We start from the raw sequence: 18,077 nt of genomic DNA, 5'->3' as shown, positions 1-18,077 counted from the left end.
CTGAACCCCCACCCCAGGGACCCCCCAACCCCCCAGACACCCCATGGAGACCTGAACCCCCACCCCAGGGACCCCCCAACCCCCCCAGACACCCCATGGAGACCTGAACCCCCACCCCAGGGACCCCCCAACCCCACAGACACCCCATGGGGACCTGAACCCCCACCCTGGGACCCCCCAACCCCAGGAATCCCCATGGGGACCTGAACCCCCACCCCAGGGACCCCCCAACCCCCCCCGACACCCCATGGAGACCTGAACAGGGACCCCCCCAACCCCTCCGCCCCCTCCCACCCCCGGGGGACCCCACTCACGCTCGCAGATGGGTTTGGGGGTGCTCCAGCGCCCCAGCTTGGTGCAGTTACTGCGGGTGCTGCCCACCAGGCGGAACCCGGGGTTGCAGCTGTACTCGGTCCACGTCCCCTCCACCGGCACCCGCTCCATCTCCCGCACCACCGCCTGCCCGTTCTCCAAGCTCAAGTGCATTTTGGGGCAGGTCCTCACTGGTTGGGGGTGCAAAGTTGGGCGGGGTCAAGTCTGTACCCTTCCCAGGGTAACCCCTACCAACGCAGTGGGTGCTGGTCGGGACCTCCGGTGGTGGTGACGGTGATGGGGAGGGTAGAGGTGATGGTAAGGGTAATGGTGATGGTGGTGATGGTGGTGATGGTGGTGATGGTGGTGATGGTGGTGGCGATGGTGGTGATGGTGATCATGATGGCGATGGTAGTGATGGTGATGATGGCGACGGTAATGGTAATGGTGATCATGATGGCGATGGTGATAGTGATGATGGTGGTGATGGTGATGGTAACGGCGATGATGGTGACAGTAACGGTGATGGGGATGCTGATGGCGACGGTGATGGTATGTCAGTGCTAATGATCATGGTAACGGTGACGGTGATGGTAACAGTGATGATGATGGTTATGGTAACGGTGACGGTAACAGTAACGGGGATGCTGATGGTACGTTGATGTTAATGGCCATGGTAACGGTGAAGGTGATGGTCATGGTGAAGGTGATGGTAACGCTGATGGAGATGGTGACGGTAATGGTGACAGGGTTTGGTGATGCTAACAGCGATCACGGTGACCGTAATGGTGATGCTAACAGCGATGGTCATGGTAACGGTGATGGGGATTGGTGATGCTAACGGTGATCTCGATGGTAACAGTGACAGTAACGGTGACCGGTGATGCTAACAGCAATCACGATGGTGATGGTAATGGTGATGGTGAAGACGATGGGGATGGTGACAGGGATGAGGATGGTGACGATGGTGACGGGGATGAGGATGGTGACGGTGACAGGGATGATGCTAAAGGTGATCATGATGGCAATGGTGATGATGGTAACAACGATGGGGATAGCGATGGGGACGTTGACGGGGATGGGGACGTTGACGGGGATGGGGACGTTGACACTCACGGCAGCGGCTGGGGTGGCCCATGGCGGTCCAGGTGCCGTCGCGCTGACACTTGCGCACCTTGGGCCCCACGATCTCGCGGTCGGGCCGGCAGACGTACTCGATCTCGTAGTCGAAGGGGAGGAAGCGAATGCTCTGCACCTCCTCGGGGGTCAGCCCCCGGTAGCGGATCCCCCCGTCCCGCGGCGGGTGGATGATCTGGCAGCCTGGGGAGGGGGTGTCACGCGGGTTTTGGGGGGTGTCACGCGGGTTTCGGGGGGTGTCGTCACCCGCGTGTCCTCGCACGTGCGGCACGTACCCTCGGTGAGGTTCACGTGGACGGCCGCCCGGTTGGGCTCCGCGCTCAGCGCCAGCAGCAGCAGCAGCAGCATCTATAGGGACGGTGACAACCCCGCGCTTAGCGGGGGGGGACGCGCCTGGGACCCCCCCAACTCCTGCCTGCGCTGGGCAGCCCCGCGCCTCGCCGGGCCGGGCGGGGGGGGGCCGATGGATGGGCACCCTATGGAACACCCCGCATCCCCTATGGGGTACCTCCCCTACAGAGTACGCCCCACAGATGCTGCATCCCCTATAGAGTACACCCCACATGCCCTGCATCCCCTATAGAGCACATCCCCTATAAGGTACACCCCACAGATGATGCAACCCCTATAGAGGACACTCCACATGCCCTGCATCCCCTATAGAGTACATCCCCTATAGAGTACACCCCACAGATGCTGCATCCCCTATAGAGTATACCCCACATGCCCTGCATCCCCTATAGAGTACATCCCCTATAGAGTACACCCCACAGATGCTGCATCCCCCATAGAGGACACCCCACATGCCCTGCATCCCCTATAGAGCACATCCCCTATAAGGTACACCCCACAGATGATGCAACCCCTATAGAGGACACCCCGCATGCCCTGCATCCCCTATGGAGTACATCTCCTACAGACTACACTCCACATATGCTGCATCCCCTATAGAGGACACCCCACATGCCCCGCATCCCTCATAGAGTATATCCCCTATAGAGTACGCCCCACAGATGCTGCATCCCCTATAGAGTACCTCTGCTAGAGTACACCCACGTACCCTGCATCCCCTATAGAGCACCCCCCGCCCGCCATGCATCCCCTATAAAGTACATCCCCTATAGATTATGCCCCACATGCCCTGCATCCCCTATAAAGTACATCCCCTATAGATTATGCCCCACATGCCCTGCATCCCCTATAAAGTACATCCCCTATAGAGTACACCACACGTCCTGCATCCCCTAGAGATTCCCTCCCTTATAGATTACGCCCGCGACGCCCTGCATCCCCTATAGAGTCCATCCCCTGTAGACTACCCATGCCCTGCAGCCCCTATATAGAGTACATCTCCTATAGGGTACGCCCTATAGATTTCATCCCCCATAGATTACATTCCCCATAGATTATGCCCCCCACACCCCGCGTCCCCTATAGAGCACACCCCACCGCGCGTACACGCGCACACACGCATAAACACGTCATCCCCTATAGAACACGGCCCGCTGCGTGCACAGACAAACCCAGCGTCCCCTATAGAGTACCCCCGGCGGATGCGCACTCACACATGCTGATCCCCTATAGAATACACCCACACGGGGGCACACCCAGCATCCCCTATAGAGCGCACACGTGGCACGCGCTGCAAGCAGGCTGTCACCTATATAGAAGTCCTCTCCTACAGGCGTCAGTGCAACCTACCCCCGCCTTACACACTCACGGTACAACCTACACCTTGCTCGCACGCTCACGGCACAACCTACACCTTGCACGCTCACAGTGCAACTTACACCCGCCTTACACACCCACAGTACAGCCTACACCCTGCTTGCACACTCACAGGGCAACCTACACCTCGCTTACACAAGCACAGTGCAACCTAGACCCCGCTTGCACACTCACAGTGCTAGTTACACCCGTTTGCACACACGGGGCATAAGCTACAGCCGCTCACACATGCGCTGTGCAACCTACACCCCGTTTGCACGCGTGCAGTGCAAACTATACCTTGCTTACACATGCACAGCGCGAGCTACGCCCTTTTGCACACACAGTGAGCGAGCTACAGCCGTTCACGTGCGCTGTACAAGCTACACCCCATTTGCATACTCAGTGCAAACTACACCCTGCTTGCACACACACAGTGCAAATTACACCCCGTCTATGTATGCACAGTGCAAGCTACACCCTTTTGCTACACCCCATTTGCACACTCAATGCAAACTACACCACTACTACAGTGCAACTCACAACCAGCCTACACACCCACGGTGCAACCTACACCCCGCTTGTGCACGCACAGTGCAACCTACACCCCACTTACACATGCACAGTGCAACTTACAACCGGCTTACACACGCACAGTGTAACTCACAACCAGCTTACACACCCACGGTGCAATCTACACCCTGCTCGGATGCACACAGGGCAACCTACACCCTGCTTACACATGCACAGTGCAATTTACAACCCGCTTACACACCCACAGTGCAACCTACACACCGCTTGCACATGCACAGTGCAACTCACAACCGGCTTACACACCCACGGTGCAACCTACACCCTGCTTGCATGCGCACAGTGCAACCTACACCCTGCTTACACATGCACAGTGCAACCTACGCCCCGGTTGTGCATGCACGGCACAAACTACACCCCGCTTACACATGCACGGTGCAACTCACAACCGGCTTACACGCACACAGTGCAACCTACACCCCACTTGTGCACACACAGTGCAATTTACACCCCGCTTGCATACGCACAGTGCAACTTACAACCCACTTACACACCCGCAGAGCAACCTACACCTCGCTTGCATGCACACAGCGCAAACTACACCCTGCTTACACATGCACAGTGCAACTTACACCCCGCTTGCATGCGCACAGTGCAACTTACACCCTGCTTACACACCCACGGTGCAACCTACACCCCGCTTGTGCACACACAGTGCAAACTACACCCTGTTTGCGCACACACAGTGCAAACTACACCCCGTTTACACATGCACGGTGCAACTCACAACCGGCTTACACACGCACAGTGCAACCTACACCCCGCTTGCGCACACACACATGCACAGTGCAACTCACAACCGGCTTACACACGCACAGTGCAACCTACACCCCGCTTGCACACTCACAGTGCAACCTACACCCCACTTGCATGCGCACAGTGCAATTTACACCCTGCTTACACACCCACGGTGCAACCTACACCCCATTTGTGCACACACAGTGCAAACTACACTCCACTTACACATGCATAGTGCAACTCACAACCGGCTTACATGAGCACAGTGCAGTTTACACCCTGCTTGCATGCGGACAGTGCAACTTACACCCTGCTTATACACCCACGGTGCAACCTACACCCCGCTTGTGCACACGCAGTGCAAACTACACCCTGTTTGCGCACACACAGTGCAAACTACACCCCGTTTACACATGCACGGTGCAACGCACAACCGGCTTACACGCGCACAGTGCAACCTACACCCTGCTTGCATGCGCACAGTGCAACTCACAACTGGCTTACACACCCATGGTGCAACCTACACCCCGCTTACACATGCACAGTGCAACTCACAACCAGCTTACACACGCACAGTGCAACCTACACCCTGCTTGCGCACACACACATGCACAGTGCAACTCACAACCGGCTTACACACGCACAGTGCAACCTACACCCCGCTTGCGCACACACGGTGCAACCTACACCCCACTTGCATGCGCACAGTGCAATTTACACCCTGCTTATACACCCACGGCGCAACCTACACCCCATTTGTGCACACACAGTGCAAACTACACTCCACTTACACATGCATAGTGCAACTCACAACCGGCTTACATGAGCACAGTGCAATTTACACCCTGCTTGCATGCAGACAGTGCAACTTACACCCTGCTTACACACCCACGGTGCAACCTACACCCCGCTTGTGCACACACAGTGCAAACTACACCCTGCTTACACATGCACAGTGCAACGCACAACCGGCTTATACGCGCACAGTGCAACCTACACCCTGCTTGCATGCGCACAGTGCAACTCACAACTGGCTTACACACCCACGGTGCAACCTACACCCCACTTGTGCAAACTACACCCTGCTTGCGCACACACAGCGCGAACTACACCCCGCTTACACATGCACGGTGCAACTCACAACCGGCTTACACACGCACAGTGCAACCTACACCCTGCTTGCGCACACACAGTGCGAACTACACCCCGCTTACACATGCACGGTGCAACTCACAACCGGCTTACACGCGCACAGCGCAACCTACACCCTGCTTGCGCACACACAGTGCAACCTACACCCCGCTTCCATGCGCACAGTGCAACTCACAACCGGCTTACACACCCACGGTGCAACCTACACCCCGCTTGCGCGCACACAGTGCAACGGACACCCCGCTTACACCCGCGTATCTGGGGGATGCGGGTGTGCAAACAGCCGGTCCCGCCCCTCCCCCCCCCCCCCGGGGTCCGTGTTCAGAATTTCTGTTGCTTTTAAATTTTGAATTTAAAAGAAACAAAAAAATTTGGAATTTTTTCAATTTTAAAAACAAGAAAAATTTAACCCTTTATTCCGAAATTTCGCTCCAAATCGTTTCCAATGGCTTAAAAATAATAATTAAAAACAAAAAAAAAGGAATTAATAAATCATTATTTCCCGGCTGGCGCGGGGCGGGCCCGATCCTGGCCTTGGGGGGGGGGGGATGGGATTTGGGGGGTCCCCCCCACCTTGTGCCCCCCACCCCCACCCCGTGCCCCCCTCCCCCCCCCAGCCCAGGCCTAATTACCCCGGGCACTAATCAGGGCTAATTAGCGGCGCTGAGGCCGTTGCTTGGTTACCGCTGAGCTCGGAGGACGCAGGCGGGGCCCCCCCAAACCTGGTGTAGCCCCCCCCCCCCGGGGGCACTGCTGGGGGGAGCTCGCAGCATGGGGGGGGGCACCCATGGGACCTCGGGTGGGGGGAGGGGGTTGGGTGCCCCCCCCCCAACCCTTGGTAAAGGGCCCCTCCCTGCCCAGGATGGGGGGGGCCCAGGGCTGGGGGGGACCCCAGGGTGGGGGGGGGCCCAGGAATGGGGGGGGTCCCAGGGGGGGCCAGGATTGGGGGTGGGGGACCCCAGGTTGGGGGGGACCCCAGGGTGGGGGGGTCCCGGGATTGGGGGGTCCCCCGGGGTGGGGGGGTCTCGGGATTGGAGGGGAGACCCCAGGGTGAAGGGGGGCCCAGGACTGGGGGGGGACGACCCCAGATTGGGGGGTCCCGGATGGGGGTCCAGGATGGGGGGGGGGTGGCCCAGGATGGGGGAGGGGTCCCAGGGTGAGGGAGGGGTCCCAGGATTGGGGGGGTCCCAGGGTGCCGGGGGGTCCCAGGGTGACGGGGGGGGAGTTTGAGGGTCCCAGGGCCCGTGGGGAGGGGGCAGCCCCCACCCTCCCCAGCCACAAAAAGGGGGGGGGTCAGCGCCCCTCCCTCCCCCCACCTCTTCCCACCCCCCACAAAAGGGGGGACCCCCTATTTTTTTTGGGGGGGGGGGGTCTTACCTTGGCCTGGGCTTGTCCGCGGGGGGGGGGGGCACAGAGGAGGAGCTGGGGGGAGGGAGTGGAAATGGGGGGGGGGGCAGCGAGGAGGGGGGTCCGAGGAGGTGGGGGGGTTCCGAGGAGGTGGGGGAGGGTCCCGGAGATGGGGGGGGTCCCAGAAATGGGGGGAGGGGGGAGGATGAAGATGAAGATGCTCCGGATGGAGGATGGGAAACTCCCGGTGATGGAGGGATGGGGGAAAAAAAAAATGGGGGGGGGGGAGGGGCGGGGAGGGGGGGAGGGGCACGGACGGACAGACGGACGGGGGGGGGCACGGATGGTCCCCGGGGGGAGGGGGAGGGGGATGCGGCGCCACGGGGATGGGCGCTGAGGCCGGGGCTGCCCGCGGGAGGGACCCGGGGGGGGAGGGGAGGGGGGAGGGGAGGGAGGGGAGGGGCCGGCTCCGCCTTGGCAGCGGGGGGATGGGGGAGGGGAGGGGGGGCGCGCGGTTGCCACCCATCTGCGCGTGGTCCCGCGTGTGCGTGGCACGTGCGCGGCCCAGGCGCGTGGCGCGGGGTGGCTTCGCCCCGGGGGGGGGGGGGGGGGGGCGTCCCCTCCCCCCCCCCCCCCCCCCGAGCTCCTTGCACGCCTTCGCACGCGACTTGCACGCGCGCGGCCTCCCACCCGGGGCGTGCAACGCGCCGGCGCCTTGCACGCGCAGGCCGGGGCCTTTGCACGCGCGCACGCGCACGCCCGGCCACCCGCACACTTCGACACCCAGCTCCTTGCACGCTCGTGCACACCCGCACACAACCCCCACGCCTTTGCACACACGCTGCCGCACACACGCACGCACAGCACCACGGCCACCCGTGCACTCGCACCCCCACCTCCTTGCACGCTCGTGCACACCCCCAACGGCGCACACCCCCCTGCACACCCCCACGCCTTTGCACACACGCACATGCACACACGCACGCACAGCACCACGGACACCCGTGCACTTGCACCCCCATCTCCTTGCACGCTTGTGCACACCCCCGACGGCGCACAGCCCCACCCCGTGCCTTTGCACACACACACACACACACGCACGCACAGCACCACAGACACCCGTGCACTTGCACCCCCACCTCCTTGCACGCTTGTGCACACCCCCGACGGTGCACACCCCCACCCCGTGCCTTTGCACACACACACACACACACACACACACGCACGCACAGCACCACAGACACCCGTGCACTTGCACCCCCACCTCCTTGCACGCTCGTGCACACCCCCGACGGCGCGCACCCCCACGCCTTTGCACACACGCTGCTGCACACACGCACATGCACACACGCACGCACAGCACCACGGCCACCCGTGCACTCGCACCCCTTGCACACGCACACCCCCCCCGCAGACACCCGTGCACGCTCCCCCCTTGCACCCCCCTCTATTCCGGGGGGGGGGGGCCGCATCCTGCCCGCTCAGCACCCCCCTGCCTGCAGCGATGCCGGGTAATCCCCCCTCCCCTCCCCCCCCCCCCGTAACCCCAGGCAGCCCCCCCTAATCCCCAGCGCTCTGGGTGCCCCCCCCCCGCCGGGGGTGCAGGCAGGGCGCAGGCAGGGTGCAGGCAGGGTGCAGGCAGGGCGCAGGCAGGAGCTGGCAGCCCCGCAGGGCCCGGGCTGCTGCAGGGCTGCGGGGAGCAGTGGGGCCTCTGATCCCAGCGCCAGCACCCGCAGCGCTGCACGGCGGGGGGGGGGGGGGGGGGCAGAATTGGGCCCCTCCCGGGCACCCACGCAGCCTGCGGCAGCTTCTGCGTGGTGCTCAGCACCCTGCCGCTGCTCAGCACCCACCCCGCTGCAGTCTGTGTGTGGTGCATGGTGCTCAGCACCCTGCCGCTGCTCAGCACCCACCCCGCTGCAGTCTGTGCGTGGTGCATGGTGCTCAGCACCCTGCCGCTGCTCGGCACCCACCCCGCTGCACCCTGTGCATGGTGCTCAGCACACATCCAGCTGCTCAGCACCCCTCCAGCTGCATCCCTGTGCATGATGCTCAGCACCCTTCCCACTGCACTCTCTGCATGGTGCTCAGCACCCTTCCAGCTGCTCAGCACCCACCCAGCTGCAGCCTGTGCATGGTGCATGGTGCTCAACTCCCTTCCCGCTGCACCCTCTGCATGGTGCGTGGTGCTCAGCACCCTTCCAGCTGCATCCCTGTGCATGGTGCTCCGCACCCTTCCAGCGGCTCAGCACCCCTCCAGCTGCACCCTGTGCATGGTGCTCAGCTGCCTTCCCGCTGCACCCTCTGCACGCTGCTCAGCACCCTCTGCATGCTGCTCAGCACCCTTCCAGCTGCTCAGCACCCCTCCAGCTGCATCCCTGTGCATGGTGCTCAGCTGCCTTCCCGCTGCACCCTCTGCATGCTGCTCAGCACCCTCTGCATGCTGCTCAGCACCCTTCCAGCGGCTCAGCACCCCTCCAGCTGCATCCCTGTGCATGATGCTCAGCTGCCTTCCCGCTGCACCCTCTGCACGCTGCTCAGCACCCCTCCAGCTGCTCAGCGCCCTCTGCACGCTGCTCAGCACCCTTCCAGCTGCTCAGCACCCTTCCGACTCCGCTCCCTTCGAAGCCGCCGAGCAGAAGGAGGTGGGGGCCAACCCCCAAATCAGGTCCCGGAGTTGGGATTTGGTGCGGATCCGTCCTCCGGCGTCTTCCTCCTGGAGGAAGAGCTCCACGGCCCGGAGCATCCGGAGGAGACGCTGGATGGTCCAAAGTTGGACCAGGGAGAAGGTGACGCCCGAGGGGACGATGTCATGAGGTCAACCCTCCCCCACCCCAAGCTTGTCACCGCTCAAACCCACGCCGGTGGGGTTTTGTCCGCCGTGGCGCCGGCGACACCGTCCTGGAGTTTGGAGGGCCGAAAGCCGTGGGGGATGGTGTCCCGATGCAGCCACGTGGAGCCACCATCTCCTCCAGCTTTGGGGGGACCTACGTGGACAACCCAGCAAGGGGCTTTGTGGGTTGTTTTTTTTTCTCCTTGAGGGATTGGGGAGCTGAAGGACCCTTTGTGGTGACCTCCAAGAGCTCCTCTTCGAGGCGGTGGAGGGAGGTGGTGGCTCCCGAGCGGCGTCTTCTCCTCCAGGGATGGAGGTCAGGCTCGGAGCTGCCCGTTTCTATCAGCTCACGTCTCCAATCGAGCATCGCTTGGGTCTCCATCTTGTCCTGTGCTCCTTCTCCAGCCCAAGGTGGGACAAGCCCATGGAGAAGGCTTGGGTGAAGGACCCTGGAGATGCCGCTGCTCTCCCTGCCTTCATCCCTGCCCTCTCTTTGATGGACATCCCACCTCCCACCCCTCAGGGATGTCCTCCTGGCCTTCATCCTCCTCCTCGGGGCTGGTAGCTGGAAGGACCAAAGAGGAGGAGGATTCCCAGAGCCCGGAGCTGGGTGAGAGGCAGTTGGGGAATCACCACGAGATGACGCAGACCAGCTTCTCCCATGGCCAGGGCACCTTTGAAGACCTCGATGCCGATGTTCTCCAGGGAAGGCCGTGCCCAACGCTGAAGATATCCAAGCGCCCCTTCAGCTGGAGGTAGAACCTGATCCATCACCACCCCAATGAGTGACCCTACACCTGCCCCAAGCGCTGGAGGAGCTTCAGCGATGGCTCCAACCTCGTGTCCCACCAGAGGAGTCGTCACGGCTCTTCTGTGGGAAGAGCTTTGGCCAGAATGTGGACCTGATCTCCCACCATACTGGGGGGGAAGTCCTACGTCTGCCCAAGCTGTGGGACGTGCTTTGCCCAGAAGTCCCATCTCCCCACTCCTCAGATGATCCACGCAGGAGAGGGACCCTACATGGGCCAGGACTGCAGGAAAAGCTCTGGTAGAAGCTCCAACCTGATCAGGCACCAGTAGATCCACGTTGGGGAGAGACCCTATAGATGCCCCAGTGGTGGGAAGGGCTTCACCATGACCTCAAAGCTCATCGAACACCAGTAGACCCACATGGAGGAGGCACCCTACAAGTTCTCCACGTGCGGGAAGAGCTACAAGGAGCTGAGGTCCCACCACGTGGAGTCGAAGGTGGTGGCACCTCTCCCGGTGTAGGTGGGCATCCATGGCGAGCTGTGACTTTTTGGGGTCTCCAGCTCCATACCTCCTGCTCAGGTTGGAACGAGCAGTCACGGTCTGCCCTCATCTTCCTCTCTTCCACCTCCGGTGATCCTCCAGCCGTAAAATAACCCTCGGATGCTCCGGAGACATCATTAATAACGCTTAACATTAATCGGGGCGGGAAAACTAAGCGTTTCTGCGATGGAAAAACCCCAAATCTGGATTTTTCTAAGCTGAGGTGGGTCCTACGTGATGTCCAGGAGCTCGGTCCCCTTCCCCAGACTGGGCTGGCTCTTGAAACCAACTGGGAGGACTTTTCTTCTCCTTCACCTCCATATTGGGATGCTGGAAACGCTTGGATGGGTTGAATTAAGTCAAATTTCGGTTTCAATTCCAACCTTTGGAAGATATTTTTCAGAGTGGGGACATCATTTAACCCGGGTGAAATCAAGTCCCTGCTCCCGTCTCGCGGTCCCTTGTTGGGACATCCAACTCAGGACCAAGATATATATTTGGTGACGTCTAAATTAGGTTCTCGTTATCCGTCTACCGCCGTTTGCCGCGTCTGAAGAGCTCCAGCCTCCAACAGAAGGTCCTCACCCGGCGCCGACCCAAAATCCACCTTTCTCAAAGGCCGCGGCCACCCGGGGACGAGGCCAAATGGCGGCGCTTCCTTCCTTCGTTAAAAAAAAAAACCAACCCATTCATATCGCGTTTCCGTGGGTTTTTATCAACTCCGGACCTTTTTCTTGTTTCTTTTGAACCTTTTTTTTTTCATTCGCGGGGTCCGCGCGCGGGCGAGAATCGGCAAAGCCGGTTATTTATGGGAAAAGGCTTTGCGTCTGGCTCTTCTCTTTTTTAATTATGATTTATTTTGTTTAATTAAATCGTGAGGCTGCTCCTTGGAGGAGGGGTACGGAGAGGGGGCGGGGGGGGCTCCATCCTGGCTCCCCCGGTAGCACCGGGAGGGATCCAGCCCGGCTCCCCCGAGCATCCCCCGGTAGCACCGAGGGATCCAGCCCGGCTCCCCCCGAGCATCCCCCGGTAGCACCGGGAGGGATCCAGCCCGGCTCCCCCGAGCATCCCCCGGTAGCACCGAGGGATCCAGCCCGGCTCCCCCCGAGCATCCCCCGGTAGCACCGAGGGATCCAGCCCGGCTCCCCCGAGCATCCCCCGGTAGCACCGAGGGATCCAGCCCGGCTCCCCCCGAGCATCCCCCGGTAGCACCGGGGGGCTCAGCCCGGCTCCCCCCGGTAGCACCGGTTTGTTGCAGCCCGGCTCGGTGTGCAGAAGCACAGGAAGGGGCCGGGACAACGGGACCGGGAGCGACACACACACACACACACACACCCCCACCGTGCACCCCCGGGAGGGCGGCAGCGCCCGCAGGTACCGGGGGGGTCCCGGGAGGTGCCCGGGGGGTACGGGGGGACCCCGGGGAGCACCCGTAGGTACCGGGGGGGTTCCCGGGGGTCCCGGGCAGGGGCTGCAGGGTATGGGGGGGTCCCAGGGAACGACCGGAGGTACCGGGGGGGGGGTCCCGGGGGTCCCGGGCAGGGGCTGCAGGGTATGGGGGGGTCCCGGGGAGCACCCGGAGGTACCGGGGGGGTCCGGAGCTGGAGCCGTAGGTAGCGGGGGGGGTCCCGGGCAGCGCCCCGTAGATATTGGGGGGGGGGGTCCTGGACAGAGCCCTGAGGGTAATGGGGGGCTCCTGGGCAGAGCCCACAGGGAATGGGGGACCCCCCAGTAGCACCCGCAGGTACTGGGGGGGTCCCAGGCAGCAGCTGGAGATACTGGGGGACCCTTGGCTATGGGGGGGGGAGTCGCAGGTAGTGGCCACAGGGAATGGGGGGGGGTCCCTGGTAGCACCCTGTGGGTAATGGGGGGGGTCCTGGGTAGGTAACGGGGGACCCCGGGGTGGCAGCCATAGGAAATGGGGTGTCCAGGGCAGCACCCCGCTCTGGGGAGGGGGTCAGGGAGAAGGACACCCCCCCCCCGCCCCCCCCGGACCCAGCACAGCTCCTCACTGCTCCGTGCCCGGCGTAGGTGGTCCCCGTCGGGGCTGAGGGTGGGGGGAGAGCGGGGCCCATCGATTGCTGCCTCCAGCTGGGGTCTCCCCGCGCGTCCTCCCGTTCTCCCCTAAATAACGGCACGGAAGAGGCCGGGGTTCCCCCCCAAATAACTCGGGGGAGGGGGGGGGGGGCTCTGAAGCCTCCCCCAGGTGGATCTTCAACATCACCCGAGGGGATGGGGCTTCCCCAGCCTTGCCCGGCCAGGGGGTGACCCATGGACCGACGCTCTTCCCATGGCCACATCACGCAAGAGAAGAGCCGCGAGAGCGTGTCGTCCCCGGGTAAGGCCCTTCTGCCCCCCAAATTTCAATCTCTCCCCCCTCTTTTCATGCCTCCTCTGCCTGCCGTTGCCCAGCGCACGTCTCCTTTAAGAGTATCTGGACCACGAAGCCATCAACAAGAACCTCCAGGGACAAACCCGCCCCACACCGTGATAAGGGAGGTGGCGATAAGAGCAAACGTCGTTACCGGCGCTAACGGGCAAGGCTGTGCAGCGTGTGAGAAGGATAAGGGAAGGGAGGGAGACAAGGAGGCAGAGACGTAAAACCTGCCCAATTAGCGTTAACGAAGAGGCGAAGCAGAAACGAACCTCGCCGGTCACGTTAACGGGTGGGTTTCTACCCACCAGTAGAACTTTGAAGTTCTGCCGAGAGGTTTGAGGCTGATAAAGATGCAACGCTGGAGGGGGGACTGTGCGTACGGAGGAGGTGATGAGCAGGGGAAGGGGGGTGGCGGGGAAAAAAGGGGGGGGGCAGACAAAAAAAGGGTGTAGAAGGGACTGGTGGTGGAGTACAAGGGGGTCGGTCTACGCGTTGGTCATCGCAATTTGCCCGGTCTTCGTTATTCAGTCTTTTTCTTAACTGTTTCTGGAGCCAGTGCTAGCTACTGGGGGGACTGGTGTGAATGGGTTTGGGGTCATCTGTAGGAGTCAGGCTGGGGGTGTCGGCACCCCTGGTCTGTGGTGTCAGCTACTGGAGCGAGCTGGGATCCCAGAGCAGCTACTGGAGAAGGTGGAGGTCTTGCTGGAAGGGCTCCAGCAGCTGGGCAGCACCGTGGTGGGTGGTACTGGGCTGGGCTGGAGCTGCTGGAGGAGGTGGCTGCTCTTAACGTCCCTTAACACCTATCAAATGACCCCCTTTTGTCTCCCAACAGGTGATGGGACAGACAGCGAGAAGAAGGAGGAGTCCCAGCCCATGGAAGAGGACAGGGTGATGCTGGAAGGACCCAAAGAGGCGTCCCAGAACCCCAAGGTGGACGTGGACCATGATGTTCAACACCAGCCAGATGATAAGCAAGGTAGCAAAGTAGCAAGAAGACCCCGAAAATGCTCTTTCAAAGGGACGTACGCTGAAGACCTTCAAGAAGACACAACCCAACCAAGGAATAGCTCCAGGGGGAAGGTGTACAAGTGTGGGGACTGCAAGAAGATCTTCACCTGGGGGAGCAGCCTGACCCGGCACCAACGGATCCACACGGGAGAGAAGCCCTTCAAGTGCCTGGATTGCGGGAAGAGCTTCACGCAGAGCGTGGTCCTCCTGCGTCACTGGAGGACGCACACCAAGGAGAAGCCCTTTCTCTGCACCACGTGCGGGAAACGCTTCTCCTGGCGCTCGGACCTCATCACCCACCAACGCATCCATACGGGAGAGAGACCGTACGCCTGCTCGCACTGCGAGAAGTCCTTCCGGAAGAAGTCTCACCTCATGAGGCATCAGCAAGTCCTCCACGATGGTGAGTCCTTATGGGGGGGCTTAGCGTGAGATGTCCCGTGCTCTGGTGGAGCCACGGGTGGGGATGGCCTGGAGAAGCACGTGGTGGGGCTGTGTTGGGATTCCTGCTCCCGGTGTGGCAGCGGTATGGGGTGGGAGATGTCCCTGGGGATGGATTTGCTCTGGGTTGGGTTGAACTAGCGGTGGGGATAGTCCTGGTCTGAGCAGGAGGTTGGACTGGAGACCTCCAACTAACGGAGCTGCGCTGGAAGCCTCTGCACCTTCTTCCATGCAGTCATAAGTCAGTCTTGGTGATAGCAAATGGTCTCCAAGAACATTTCCCAGGTTCATTTGAGGACATGGAGGCCGCTCTTCACCCATCCTTCACCACTGCAAACCCAGCTTCCATTACCCCAACAGATACTTGGGTTTCTCCTCCATCCTTGCTCGTGGAGGTCCTGTCCCCTCCTCTGCTCCGCTCATCCGAGTTGGTGCGATGGTTTTGTCTTTCTCGAGCAGGCACTAAGAGCGCCCAGATGGAGCCAGAACAACCCCCCCGGGTGCTGGAGGAGAAGTTGGAGAGCACGAAGAAGCAGACACCGATGAGGCAAAGGGGTGGCGTGAAGGACACCCGCGCAGCCACGAGCAAGCCGGTGGCCCGTGCCAAGCAGAAGACCCATAAATGCCCCGAGTGTGGGAAGACCTTCTGCTGGAGAAACAGCCTGAGACGCCATCAAAGAAATCACACGGGAGAACGACCCTACAAGTGCCCAGATTGCGGCAAGACCTTCAACGACTTCTCCAACCTCGTCTCCCACCATAGGATCCATAAGGGAGAGAGACCGTACGAGTGCCCCGAGTGCGGGGAGTGCTTCACCCAGAACTCGAGCCTTTCCAGGCATCGGAGGATCCACACTGGAGAAAAACCTTTTTCCTGCTCTGATTGTGGGAAATCCTTTACTCAGAAGCAAAAACTCATCTTGCACCGACGGATCCACACCGGGGAGATGCCGTACAGCTGTCAGCAATGCCAGAAAACCTTTCGGACCAGCTCCCACCTCGCCACGCACCAGCAGACCCACGCGCAGGAGAGCTCCCACGCGTGCCTGGTCTGCGGGAAGTCATTCAGCGCGGGCGCCGAGTGTCTTCGCCATCAGAGGACCCACTTGGAGGAGGTGCCGGTGGGCCAGGGAGCTTCTCCCGGGGATGACGTGCCACGAAATTAGGGGGTTGTTACCTCCTTAGATAGGGACTTCCACCCCTTTGGTCTCATCCCATGAGCCTGGTGATCTTGGAGGAGGATATTCAGAGATGTCTGGGGATGCTAACGCCCCACCAAGGGTTTTTTGTGGGGGGATAAGGGGTTGCATGAGCCCCTCTCTGCTTTTAAACATGAGTGCCTGCACATAGGTGTAAAGAAGGAGGAGATTTACTAGCAGGTGCCTTGGGCACATGGGCAACGTGGCTCTTCCTTCACCCCAGCACGTGGGACCATCACATCCAAGAGCCCCGGCATCTCCACGGGGACTCGTGGGTCCAGGGAAAGGAGATGTTTAAGAAACGCTACCTTCCTGGCAAAAACCAAGGTGCTCCCATGAGTCCCAAGGGATTATAAAGTCTCGTTAACCAGCGGGGTCGTTAAGAAGACCCAAGGTTGAACAAACTGATGGACAGCGTTGGTACGATGTTTTGGTGGGATGCTGGTTGGCATCTCAGGTCTTATTTTCTAAGCTGTGACCTTCCTGTTGTATTTTATTCAGTTTGCTCTTCATATGTTTGTCTCTCCCTGTTCATCACTCGCTTCGTTAAAAGCGTGTACCGTTAATTATTACCCGATTACAAATTGTCAAGATGAACTTCAGTGATGGTGCTCACCATGGCTGAGGCTTTCGTGCTTCCTGGTGGGATACAAGGATACCGGACCATGATGGCGGCGGGATGAGCCGCTCTCACCAACAGCTTGGGGACTATTTTACCCTGAGGAAGGAGACGCTGCCGATGGGGGGGGAAATTTTGGCAACAAAAAGCCTCGGGAGGTTTGGAGGAAGCAAAAATCCAGCCAGGGTCCTGCAATAAAAATTGAGCGTAGGGGATGCTCCCTTCATTATGTATGTGCACACGTACATATATACGCACACACATACGCAGACGAGTGTGTGTATGCGTCCCCTTATAGTAAATAGAAGAAATACCTCTTTTTTTTTTGACGTTTCTGTCAAATATTGTGGATTTTGCTCCTGATGTCTCTCAGATTCACGTCCTGTTCATTTAACAGTGAAGAGATTTGGGGGATGCACAAGAGATGGGGAAGGGGGACCCAACCAAGCAGATGAGCCGCCCCAACCAAAGAGATGTTCCCGGCCGTATCACGTCGTGCTCAGCAATAAAATGGAGAGGAGGGGGTTTGGGGGGGCGGGGGTTGGCCAGATTTTGGTCGGGAACTGGCTGGGCATCCGTCTCCCCATGGGAGGTGGTGAGTGCTGGCCTTTGCGTCACTCCTCCTCCTCCTTCTTCTCCTCCTTCTCTTCCTTCTCCTGCTTTCTACTTCTTCTCCTCCTCCTTCTTCTTCTCCTCCTTTCTCCTCCTCTTCCTTCTTCTTTCTCCTTCTCCTTCTCCTTCTTTCTTCTTCTCCTTCTTTCTTCTTCTTCTTCTTCTCTCTTCTCTCTTCTCTTCTCTTCTCTTCTCTTCTCTTCTCTTCTCTTCTCTTCTCTTCTCTTCTCTTCTCTTCTCTTCTCTTCTTCTTCTTCTTCTTCTCTTCTCTTCTCTTCTCTTCTCTTCTCTTCTCTTCTCTTCTCTTCTCTTCTCTTCTCTTCTCTTCTCTTCTCTTCTCTTCTCTTCTCTTCTTTTCTCTCTCTCCTTCTCCTTCTCCTTCTCCTTCTCCTCCTTCTTCTTCTTCTCCTTCTCCTTCTCCTTCTCCTTCTCCTTCTCCTTCTCCTTCTCCTTCTCCTTCTCCTTCTCCTTCTCCTCCTTCTCCTTCTCCTTCTCCTTCTCCTTCTCCTTCTCCTTCTCCTCTCCTTCTCCTTCTCCTTCTCCTTCGCCTTCTCCTTCTCCTTCTCCTCCTCCTTCTCCTTCTCCTTCTCCTTCTCCTCTTCTCTCCTTCTCCTTCTCCTTCTTCTCCTTCTCCTCTTCTCTCCTTCTCCTTCTCCTTCTCCTTCTCCTTCTCCTTCTCCTTCTCCTTCTCCTTCTCCTTCTCCTTCTTCTCCT

The 18,077-nt window shown here is 60.1% G+C and overlaps 3 protein-coding genes across 5 annotated transcripts in view; 2 read left to right on the top strand and 1 right to left on the bottom strand.

The window, feature by feature from the left end:
- The window catches only part of GABBR1 (gamma-aminobutyric acid type B receptor subunit 1), a 20,869-nt gene extending 13,836 nt beyond the window's left edge, over positions 1 to 7,033 (bottom strand). Inside the window, exons 1-4 of the mRNA XM_087729833.1 lie at positions 7,015 to 7,033; positions 1,725 to 1,797; positions 1,429 to 1,632; positions 315 to 503 (exon numbers count right to left, since the gene is read on the bottom strand). Of these exons, the coding sequence (XP_087585959.1) occupies positions 315 to 503; positions 1,429 to 1,632; positions 1,725 to 1,797 (466 nt within the window). The 5' untranslated portion in view covers positions 7,015 to 7,033. The remainder of the gene's footprint in view (positions 1 to 314; positions 504 to 1,428; positions 1,633 to 1,724; positions 1,798 to 7,014) is intronic.
- Positions 2,419 to 18,077, top strand: LOC148052553 (testis-specific serine/proline-rich protein; the record flags this gene model as incomplete). The annotated part of the gene is made up of 4 exons (XM_087729812.1): positions 2,419 to 3,704; positions 8,782 to 8,847; positions 17,735 to 17,800; positions 18,024 to 18,077. Coding segments are annotated over exons 1-4 (225 nt in total), but the record flags the coding sequence as incomplete, so codon positions are not given.
- LOC104014485 (uncharacterized) lies at positions 12,397 to 17,237 on the top strand. Of its 3 annotated transcripts, XM_087730017.1 has the most exons (4): positions 12,397 to 12,481; positions 13,520 to 13,603; positions 14,318 to 14,895; positions 15,393 to 17,237. In XM_087730017.1, the coding sequence occupies exons 3-4, from the start codon at positions 14,358 to 14,360 to the stop codon at positions 16,097 to 16,099; spliced, it is 1,245 nt and encodes a 414-aa protein (XP_087586143.1). In that variant the 5' UTR covers positions 12,397 to 12,481; positions 13,520 to 13,603; positions 14,318 to 14,357; the 3' UTR covers positions 16,100 to 17,237. The 3 variants fall into 3 exon arrangements, with proteins under 3 accessions (XP_087586143.1, XP_087586141.1, XP_087586142.1); XM_087730015.1 differs by lacking the exons at positions 12,397 to 12,481; positions 13,520 to 13,603 and adding an exon at positions 13,310 to 13,445 and having other exon boundaries at positions 14,317 to 14,895; XM_087730016.1 differs by lacking the exons at positions 12,397 to 12,481; positions 13,520 to 13,603 and adding an exon at positions 13,639 to 13,871 and having other exon boundaries at positions 14,317 to 14,895.

This window comes from Nipponia nippon, unplaced genomic scaffold (assembly GCF_047370975.1).
Source record: "Nipponia nippon isolate SJK-2023a ecotype South Korea unplaced genomic scaffold, ASM4737097v1 scaffold_47, whole genome shotgun sequence".
Lineage (NCBI taxonomy): Eukaryota > Metazoa > Chordata > Aves > Pelecaniformes > Threskiornithidae > Nipponia > Nipponia nippon.
Note: the sequence above shows the minus strand (reverse complement) of the source record. Positions and strands in the feature narration are given on the sequence as shown.